Source organism: Eucalyptus grandis, chromosome 10 (assembly GCF_016545825.1).
Source record: "Eucalyptus grandis isolate ANBG69807.140 chromosome 10, ASM1654582v1, whole genome shotgun sequence".
Classification (NCBI taxonomy): domain Eukaryota; kingdom Viridiplantae; phylum Streptophyta; class Magnoliopsida; order Myrtales; family Myrtaceae; genus Eucalyptus; species Eucalyptus grandis.
Window position 1 is genome coordinate 3,463,253 of NC_052621.1, and position 10,772 is coordinate 3,474,024.

Here is a 10,772-nt window from a genome sequence, read left to right on the forward strand (position 1 = left end):
AACATCATAATATAATTTTTAACTTGGTGAAATACAATTAAGAAATCAAAAAAAAAAAAAAAAAAAAGAACTACAATTAAGAAGCTACACATTCTCGCATTCAAGAAGATTTGTTATAAGCAAATATTATTTTCATGTCAATTATTAGCTTATCAAACTTTTTCTAATCAAGAGTTCTTCAAAAGTATTTCAATTTAAATGTTTTTCACATTTTTTTTAAAATTTTTTTACTAATTTTATATTGTTTATTTACTTTTTAAATTTGATGTGAAGTTTTTTTTCAAGTAACTAAATTGAGATAAATATTAATGTGTTTTGGTAATATGGGTTAGGTTAGGTACGAGTTGAGTATGAGTCATCAAATTTACATTGTATGAAAATTGGTTAAAACGGGTTAAATGGGTCAATATAGATCGGACAATTTTCGACCCAACCCAAACCCGACTCGACCTACCCATTTGACGGCCCTACATATGACAATGGGGTGTCAACTTGGCGGACCTGAATTGGCCTAGCATAGCTCACTTGGACTGAAAAATAACTATGTGTGTCGCCGGGAATTGATCCACACGGCAAAATACATTTTGCCGAAAGTTGATTTTCGATTTATTGTTGAATTGGGTTCAGTGGCCGTTTGGGTGGGAAATATATCGCAAAACAAGAGGCAGAACTAGTTATCGTGCAAGAATTGGAAAGATTGATTGATAAATTGAAAGATGCATATAGTCTGTGTTGATTGTGGAGATCCTTTTATAATGATTTAACATGGCTTATATAGCCTATCACAAAATGTAATTGGTCTAAAGTAACGGTTACAATCGTATCTCCATAATTTTAGGCTTCATGATCACTCTTTATGATTGCACATCAGCTTTATTTACAAGCAGTTACGACTTTTCCATTGTCATTGGATCTAATAATTAATTGACATCTTCATTGTCTTTGAAGTCTGCATCGTTGACCAGTCATTGTTGTATACTATGGTCATCAATAGTCATGATTAACGACAATTATCTCTGCTGATGTAATTACTTAAACACCTATTCCTATAAAGGTGTCATGTTGACTTAGAAGACTCGATCGTCTTTGGATATCAACCGTAATCAATTTCTATTTACAGTTAAATGCTTTAGCTTGGCCCGACCCTGGCTGTCCATTTGAGCAAGCCTCGTAGGACCACAGGTGACATTGCTCATTGCCATATTTCCTTGTAAGACAGATTTTTCATGGTCACACAAAGCAAATATCTTCTTAAAACTTTTTAGATGGAGCTGATTGCAATCTGAGGTGCAATGCCACCGGAAATGATCCCCAACATTTCCTTGAGAGATGGATTTTTCATGGTCACACAAAGCAAATATCTTCTTAAAACTTTTTAGATGGAGCTGATTTCAACCTAAGGTGCAATGCCACTGGAATTGATCCCCAATATTTCTTTGTGAGACGGATTTTTCATGGTCACGCAAAGTAAATATCTTCTTAAAACTTTTTAGATGGAGCTGATTTCAACCTAAGGTGCAATGTCCTCAATATTTCCTTGTGAGACAGATTTTTCATGGTCACACAAACCAAATATCTTCTTGAAACTTTTTAGATGGAGTTGATTTCAACCTAAGGTGTAATGAAACTGAAAATGGTCCCCAAGTTTTTTTTTTTTTTTGGTAAAAAAATGGTCCCCAAGTTGGGGACCATCTGACAAAAAAAAAAAGAAGAAAAGGTCCCCAAGTTTTTTTTTTTTTTTCGGTAAGAAAAATGGTCCCCAAGTTGGGGACCATCTGACCAAAAAAAAAAAAAAAAAAATGGTCCCCAAGATGTTCCTTTAATCACGTTTTTATTGATTTTCTCATTTGAGTGCAATGCCACCGACAAACGGTCCCAAAATATTCCTTTTATCACATTTTATTGATTTTCTCTGGTGAACCACTTTTCTAATACCTCCCGTTTGCTCATATTGGGTAACGCTAGTTTAGTTGGAAAACACATATATGACAATTCCTACCAACTTTTGTGAATATATCTCTCATAAACTTGGAGGTCTTGTAGCTTTATAACATAAATTATAAATATACAAGTTACAACACTTCACAACACAGCTTTAATGCGATACAATTATAATTTTGTCACAGCTACATACCAAACAGACTTTTAAATCAGATTCAGACCGATGAGGCATCGTTTAATTCTAGAATGAGCTTGGGATATATTCCTTTGGCGAGATTTGACGTTGTATTTATCCTTAAAACCATCATGGCACGTCACCGACCATCTAGGAAGCACGGACTTCCGTGTCGTGTCCGACACGTGTTAGAGCGTGTCAGACACGGTCGGACACGCGGTCAATGCGTGTCTAATTTTCCGATACGCGGTCAACGTTTTTCGACACGCTTTGACACGCGTGTTCGGAAGACGATGGAGGGTGGAGGCGACTCAGGCGAGGGAGGCCGAGGGAGCAGAGACAGGCCGCGAGCGATGGCAAGAGACGGCTAGAGAAAGAGCCGAACAGAGAGAAAGCCACACAACGGACAATCGCGACGGCGTGAGATGGCGAGAGAGAGCAGAAACTCAGGCGAGGGCCGCCACTGTTGCGATGGATCGGCGAGGAGGAGGAGGAGAAGGATCGAAAGGAAGAGGAAAAGGAGAGGAAGGGAGGGGTCGTGCGGCCAGCCGTGAGAAGGAGGAGGAAAAGGAGGGTGGCTAGGGTTTTGTTAAGGGAACTAAAAGTAATAAAAAAAAAAAAAAAAGGGTACTGATGCCAGACTTTTAAATTTGGGCGGAGGGCTCGACCAAAAAAGAAAAAAATTTGGGGGAGGGTAAATGACAGGCTGTCTGTCAGGTGGTGAGGAGGAAAAAAAGTAAAAAAAATTGGGGTGGAGGAAAAGGACGACGGAAAGAAGGGTGGACATTTGGGGATTTATTTTTAATTGAAAAATTAAATAAATGAGAGTAAAAAATAATTTCGAAAAATAAAAGTATTGAATTTTGAATAATGATAAATTTTTGTAATTATAGAAAATTATGGATTTATTTAAATAAATTGATTCTAATTTCTTATTAATCATTAATTTCATCAATAACTTTTGTTAAAGTTAAAAACATGTTTCGCATTAATTATGAATATATCTTTCGAATTTCTAATGAATTGATTTATTAATATTATTAGTGTAAATTTATTATATGCTTTTTAATTAGTTAATTATTTATGAATTTAAATCAAATTAATTAAAAATAAAAATATTCATTTAATATATAATGTTTCGTAACGTGTCAAAATTATCTATTTTTAGAAATGACGTGTTAACGTGTCGTGTCATGTGTCCGTATTGCGTATCGGTGCTACCTAGCTGACCATTCAACTCCACGTTTTTCTTGCCTAATAGGAATGCAATGATTTTCCGAATGTGGTCACAATGCACGGCAACGTAGACGCTAGCCTATTTGGTGTTTTCCCCGGGAAGAAGATAAGTGGACCTAGTCTCAATGAAAGATGATGCAAGACCACGTTCACGTGCTATTTAAAAAAATTGATGTGACTTGAGGTGTCACAATTTCCGACACTTAGAGCTGTTAGCTTCCTCTATTATTTTAGAGTTGTACTATCTTGTCCAAACTCTATTGCCTTGGCAATAACTCTCAACCATTGAATCTAGTGTGGGCTTAGAGTCTGTTTGGTTCGACTTTGGAGAAATACCTTTGGCCAAATGCAAATATCTTTAGGGTAAAAGGGTTTTGGGAATGCTCGGACGTTTGGCAAATTACGCATTGAAAAGTGGCTTATATAAAAATACAATTTGGCAAAACATATTACAAATAGGCTTTTGCTTTTAATTTTTTTTTTAAAATTTGAAAATGGAATCCGGTGGCTAGATCGGCTGCTTGAGGTTGTAACCTCAGGTGATGCCGTCACTACAACCTCAGGCACTTGGAGGCACAAAGGCCAAATCTGGTGGCCTGAGGTCGTGCGGACCTAGGTAGCGCGACCTTAGGCGCCTGAGGTCGTAGAGGCCAGATCTGGCCGTTCGGCAGCCATATTTGACCTCCGGACTGCCAGATTTGGCGACCTGAGGTCCGTGCAACCTCAGGCGATGCGGACCTTAGGCGGCATTGCTCGGTTCCAAGCGAACTAGGCGACGTTGCCTGGGTGCGCGACCTCAGGCGATGATGCCTGAGGTCCGCGTTGTGCCACCCCTAGACGGTGGTCACCGGCGACGCGCGACCCTCAGGTGGCAGCGGCGGTGGCTACTGGAGAAGCCCGATGGCCGGGAAGAAGAAGAAGAAGACGACGGGGAAAAGAAAGATGAACAATAGGCGTGGCATTTCCCAAATGCCAAATGCTCAATACTACTCCTCCCCAGCTTTCAGCGAGCATTTGGAATGCTCATATTTGGGCAAATGAGCTTTCAAAAACTTTGCCAAACAACAAAAATTTTCCCTAAGGGGCTTTGCGGGCCCAAAGCCCCTTGGGAATGCCCAACCAAACGGGCCCTTAGTCCATCCACCAACCACACATATATTGAAGGGCTCCTATCTACAATCTTTCACAGCTCAGAGCCAATTTATCTAGATTAGTACCCAAAAGGAGTACTTTAATAGCCAAACAGGATTGTGATTGTGGGGAGATGGATGTTGATTATAAGTCACTCAAGAAGACCTGTTCCAATTGATATAGGTCTTGGAATGTTATATATATAAAAGCCATTAATTACACCAATAAAATTAACGGCTGGTATTCATATTTTCAAGATCTTGCTAGATTATGTAGCGGCTTCAAATAAATTTAAATGAAGCTATAACTTTTTAATGACGTTTAATTGGTTAGCACCCAAAAATACTACTCTAAATAACTAAATAAGATTGTGACTGTGTGGAGATGGATGTTGATTATAAGTCGGTCAACAAGACTTGTTCCAATTGATGTAGGTCTTGGAATGTTATGGCAGCGCATGGTAACATTTGTTTCTCCCAATTTCTGTTCTTTTGTTCCTCGGAACAAAAAAAAATTAACCTATTTGTAAATCATTTGTTCAGGAACAATTTCTCTAATTTTTGTTTCCGGGAACAGTTTTGAGAAACAAAAAAAGTTGCATGTTGTTCTAGGAAACAATTTATAGAAATAAGCCAATTTTTTTTTCTTTTGTTTCTCTCTCTTGCCATGGCCACCTCCAATGGCCCGGAGCCACCGTCGACTGCTGCTGGCGACAGCGGTGACGGGAGGTGGCGGTTGGCCGGGCGATGACGGCCGGTGAGCGGCGAGCGTCGGGCGACGACGGCTGACGGTCGGTGATCCGTGAGCAAGAATAAAAAATGAATAAATACAAAAAAGAAATTATTGCATTACCAAATGCATTTCTATTCTTTTTCTATTCCAAGAGTAGAAATTTTGTGTAGTTACCAAACGGGTTCTTTTATTCAGAAATTGTTCCCTGGAATAGAAATAGAAAATAATTATTTCTAAAAAAAAACTCTTCCCCAAAACAAAAACGTTGTCATGCGCAAATTTATATATATATAAGCCATTAATTACACCAACAAAATTAACGGCTGGTACTTTTATATTTGCAAGATCCCGCTCTATTATTTAGGTGCTTCAAATAAATTTGAATGAAGCTATAACTTTTCAATGAAAATTCCCCACAGGCCGATTCTTTTCAAGGAAGTATTCGTTTTATTCCTTTTGGCCAAAAAAGGTAATAGGTGGTTTGAAAACATAATTATGAGGATTCATCTAGAAAATGTGGACCCTTCGGTGCCATTTAAATTAGAAATGGAACCTAAGTACACAATAATCTTTAGAAGATCAACATTGACCCTTTTAAATGTTGACGTCCCTCGTGTTTTCCCTTAGCGACATGAGAAAAACGCTCCATCGTGTTGAGCCAGTCGGTGGAAGCTAAATTCCACAAAATAATAATAATAATAAAAAATTCAATTGTCCTTGTCCTTATTGAAGCGTACGACGTGAAATCGACAAAATAAAAAGGTTATTGAATTTTCTTTTCCGAATTCAGACGGAGCATATGCCGGCTTTTGTGTGTGTGTGTGTGTGTGTTTTTTTTTTTTTTTGGGTGTAATTATGTGAGTATCCTTAATCAGATGAGTTATATAAGCTCAAGGAATGTCGGCTTGTCTTTTACTTTGTCTTGAGCTAGTCCTCTTTATCAAGAGTTTCTTGAATATTTGGTGACCTCGAGAGCGTTGATTACTTACGTTAATACATTATACACTTCTGCTAGAAAATGTCTACAGAGCATAAATTTACAATAAAAAAAAATTATACCACCATTGTTTTCTTTTGGTGGAATAACTTAATTGACTTGATTTTATAGTTGAAATAAGTCTAGAGCATACTAATGGTGTTACATCAAGTGGGTTTCATATAAGATTCACATGATTTAACAATTAAGATCAAGTGAGTTCACATATAACAGATGTATTTTCGAACTTGATTCACTTCAAATCATGGCCCAGGACGTTATATGCCTATATATATGCTTGTGAAGGTGTCTCCTTTCTCAACCCTCCGCCTTGGGATTAGCCAATTCATCGTCCCGCCGTATGTTTGGAATTCTTCCCAAGCATACTTCCTGTCCACACTGCACACCATGACTGTTTCTTGGCTCTCTTTCATCATCCCCTTCATTTTATCCATAACTTCGATTTATGGACAGAAACTTTACATTCCGGCCCTGACTCTAGAACGTGAGGGCTTCCACCAAGATCCGGAACGTGCAGTTTCAGCATCCGAAACTTTCTTCTTCGACCAAACGCTTGATCATTTCAGCTACACACCCCAGAGCTACGCCACCTTCAAACAGAGATACTTTATCGAATGCAAATTCTGGGGCGGCGCGAATTCTACTGCGCCAATCTTCGTTTACCTTGGTCCCGAATCGGAACTCGATGGACCCCCGAAGAATATCGGGTTTCTGAGAGATAACGCAGCTCAATTCCAAGCTTTGTTAGTTTATATTGAGGTAGCACATTTGACTTCTACCATTTTTTTTGCGGGCCCATGCATGGATGTTTTTTCTGTCTAATTTCCGCTTTCAACCACGTAATTAAATTCTTCTTTTCTTGTGGAATTTTTCTTGCCAGCACCGGTATTATGGTCAGTCAATTCCACTTGGGATGAGCTTCGAAGAAGCCCTCGAAAATGCAGATATTCGTGGATATTTTAGCTCGGCCCAAGCTTTGGCTGATTATGTAGCCATTATTATGCACGTTAAGAGGGAATGGAATTCGATTAAATCTCCAGTTATTGTGGTGGGAGGATCATATGGAGGAAGTAAGTGCAATGGGTATCATGTTCTATCCATTTTTCTGTATGGTGGAAAGAAATAATACAAAAAGGGTCCATGCCAAGTTTGACGGGTTTTGATATCCGTTCTCTGTTGATTATGTAAAAAACCAATGATATGTGAAAGTGACGAGTTGTTATTGTGATTTATTTTCAACAAAAATGCTAATTCCTTTTTTAGACAAAAAAAAGATATATCAAATCATTATATATATTGTTGAATTCTAATAGTCAATACCAATTTCAGTGCTTGCTTCATGGCTCCGACTAAAATATCCACACGTGGCCCTTGGAGCTTTGGCCTCATCAGCTCCAGTGCTATATTTTGAAAATATGACACCCCAGGATGCATACTATTCAGTGGTCGCCAAGGATTTCAAGGTAATTACACCCGTAATTACATTTAAAACTACTGGTCCTTTTTATTGATTAAGCGTAGATTTTCAAGCCTATGCGTTGCGGTGTACAAAATTCATGTCATAAACTACTCACAAATGATTAAGGGTGATCGGTTTCCAGTCCGGTCAATTCGATTCCACTTAGGAGCCATAAAGCGGGTGGGAGGACGGTTTCCATCTTTTTGGACTAGTAATTGGACCGGTTCAATAGAATTGGCCACTTAGCCAAAAAAATTAAAAAATTAAAAAAATACTAGAATTATTACAATTTTAGGATTTATCGCTATTTTTAAAGAATTAAATATTTATATTTTTAAAAAGTGTCGGTTCGGTTTATTGATTCGATTCCCTCAAAATCGAGAATCGGACTGAAAACCGCTGGTTCCATTTTTATGGAATTGGGAACTAGATCGATACTCTTAGTAACTATACCAAATTGACCGATCCGATCCAGTCTAAGTGACTCCCGATCTGTGCCGTTCAATATGCTCAGCCCTACAAATGATACAAATCTCTCGGATGTTGTACTTTCCTCTTGAGCTCGACTCGGAGGAAATCGAGGCCTACTTTTGAGTAACCGTGAACAGAAAAAAATAAAAAATAAAAATTGGCCTAGCTGCGGTTGGAGGGAGGGACGGTTGGCACATCCCGTTATCGCTAAGTACGGACTCAAATGATGATTTTAGGTCCGCCATCGATGATGACTATCTGAATCTCATCGATCACATTTTCACCTAGATAGGTAGGCCTGACCAAGTTTGATTTAGTTATGCACATGAAGAAAAAAAACATGTTCCATGTTTATATTCTAACGAGGGTCAGCTCAACCTTGTCCCAAGCAACCATCTTTCGATGTGAGTTACATTATCATCGGTGGTGGTAGGTATATTTCTGATTAATGTGGATATGGCTGAGTTTTGGCATGATAATTTCCCTAGGAAACTTTATAAAAGAAGATCTAGGTAACTTTGGCACAGTAAAATCACTAATCTTTAAAATCCTAGTTTTATAACATCTTTTGGGGAGCAAAATAAGTTGTAAACTTATCACACTTTTGTCAACTCAAACCTAAATCTTTTAATTTGACTAATTTGATATTAAATCTTTTAATAATTTACCAATTAAGGTACTTCAGCCAATTTTAATTGAAATCACTGACCAATCCCACGTGATATGGCCAACGCTTACGTAGATAAAATTTATCATTATTTTTTGAATTATTTTTTTGTTTTTTGCCATTGCGACCTTTGCCGACCATGCGCTAGGGCGCAAAGGCCCTTGCTTGCGGCCAACTGTTAATATATTAATTATTTCCTTTTGCACGTGTTGTTGATTTAGTTTTTCAGTTATTAGAATTAGTGGAGTCATGTGTGTTGGTTATCCTAGTTTTTAGGAGTTAGTGGGGTAAGTGCTTTATGGAGAACATGGGTAGTTATGGTGTGCTTTACGTTATGTATTTTGTTTTTTGTAAAAGACTTGGTTGCTTTGTACGTAAGATGAAGTTTCAGCCTCATCTCTCCTCCTTTTAGCAATTTAACAGTGGTATCAGAGCCTGAGAGAAACGTGAGAGTTTAAAAAAAAAAAAAAAACTTTCGTGAGAAAATTGTAGTAGCAATATTTTTCAATGGCCACCGACAATTTTGTTCAACTAGCAATTCCACGCTTTGATGGTCACTATGACCATTGGAGTATGCTGATGGAGAATTTTTTACGATCAAAGGAGTATTGGTCGGTTGTCGAATCTGGAATTCAAGAGCCACCAGTAGGCATGGCTTTGACAGATCCCCAGAAAGCAGAATTGGAAGCTAGAAAGTTGAAGGACTTGAAGGCAAAAAAAAAAAAAATTCAGGCTATCGATCATTCCATCTTGGAGACTATTCTTTGCAAAGAAACTTCCAAGGATATTTGGGATTCTATGAAGAAGAAATATCAAGGCTCTGTTAGGGTGAAGCGTGCACAGCTTCAAGCCTTGAGAAGAGATTTTGAGACACTAGCAATGAAGGATGGAGAATCTGTCACTAGTTATTGTGCCAGAACAATGGAGATCAGCAACAAGATGCGATTCCATGGTGAGAAGATGGACGACGTCACCATTGTGGAGAAGATTTTGCATTCCTTGACACCAAAGTTTAATTATGTTGTCTGCTCAATTGAAGAGTCGAAAGACATAGATGCGCTCTCTCTTGATGAATTGCAAAGCTCCTTATTGGTCCATGAACAAAAGTTCAACAGTAGAGGATTAAGCATTGAAGGCTTCTACCAATACTCATTCCAACAATTTCAGAGGAAGGGGTAGAGGTAGAGGTAGAGGAAGGGGAGATCGAGGAAATAGAGATGTTGGCAGGAATTTTAAAGCCAATAATGACCAATTTCAAGGCAAAGGCAGAGGACGAGATCCTAACAAATTCAAGGTAGAGTGTTTTAGATGTCATAAATTTGGTCATTATGCATCTGAATGTTATACTAGGTTGCCTAATAATAAAGAAAAGGTAGAGAGTTCAAATTTTGTTGAAGAAAAAGAAGCAGAAACATTGTTGATGGCTGTTCAAGATGAAAAGGAGCGCGAGTCAGATATTTGGTATGTGGATACAGGCTGTAGTAACCACATGAGTGGAAGTAAGTCTTCTTTTTCTCATCTAAATGAAGATTTTCATTCCACTGTGAGTTTTGGGGATCATTCTATTGTGAAAGTGATGGGAAAATGTGATATTAAGATAAGAACCAAGAATGGTTTTATGGAAACGATCTCTAATGTGTTGTATGTTCCTGATTTGAAAAGTAATCTATTGAGTGCTGGCCAATTACAAGAAAAGGGTTATGTAATCACCATTCAGAGGGGTGTCTGTGAAATTTATGATTCCGTTAGAGGTGCTATTGTAGTTGTTCCTATGAATTCAAATAGATTGTTTCCATTAAAGATTGAAAATATTCAGTCTTGTTTGATGGCTGAAAAGAAAGATCCCTCATGGCTTTGGCACTTTTGCTATGGTCACTTGAGTTTTGGTGGATTGGAGACTCTCCAACAGAAAAACATGGTGACAGGTCTTCCTCAAATCACCGTTCCTTCCCAAGTCTGCGAA

At 38.2% G+C, this 10,772-nt stretch overlaps 1 protein-coding gene across 1 annotated transcript; it reads left to right on the top strand.

Annotated features, from left to right (window-relative positions):
• The first annotated feature begins 6,450 nt into the window (after nt 1-6,450).
• Nucleotides 6,451-10,107, top strand: LOC120289156 (prolyl carboxy peptidase like protein 5-like). The gene is made up of 6 exons (XM_039303681.1): nt 6,451-6,971; nt 7,093-7,282; nt 7,542-7,675; nt 9,413-9,520; nt 9,614-9,761; nt 9,977-10,107. Exons 1-6 carry the CDS (start codon nt 6,474-6,476, stop codon nt 10,105-10,107), a joined length of 1,209 nt encoding a protein of 402 aa, XP_039159615.1. The 5' UTR covers nt 6,451-6,473.
• The last annotated feature ends 665 nt before the right edge of the window (nt 10,108-10,772 follow it).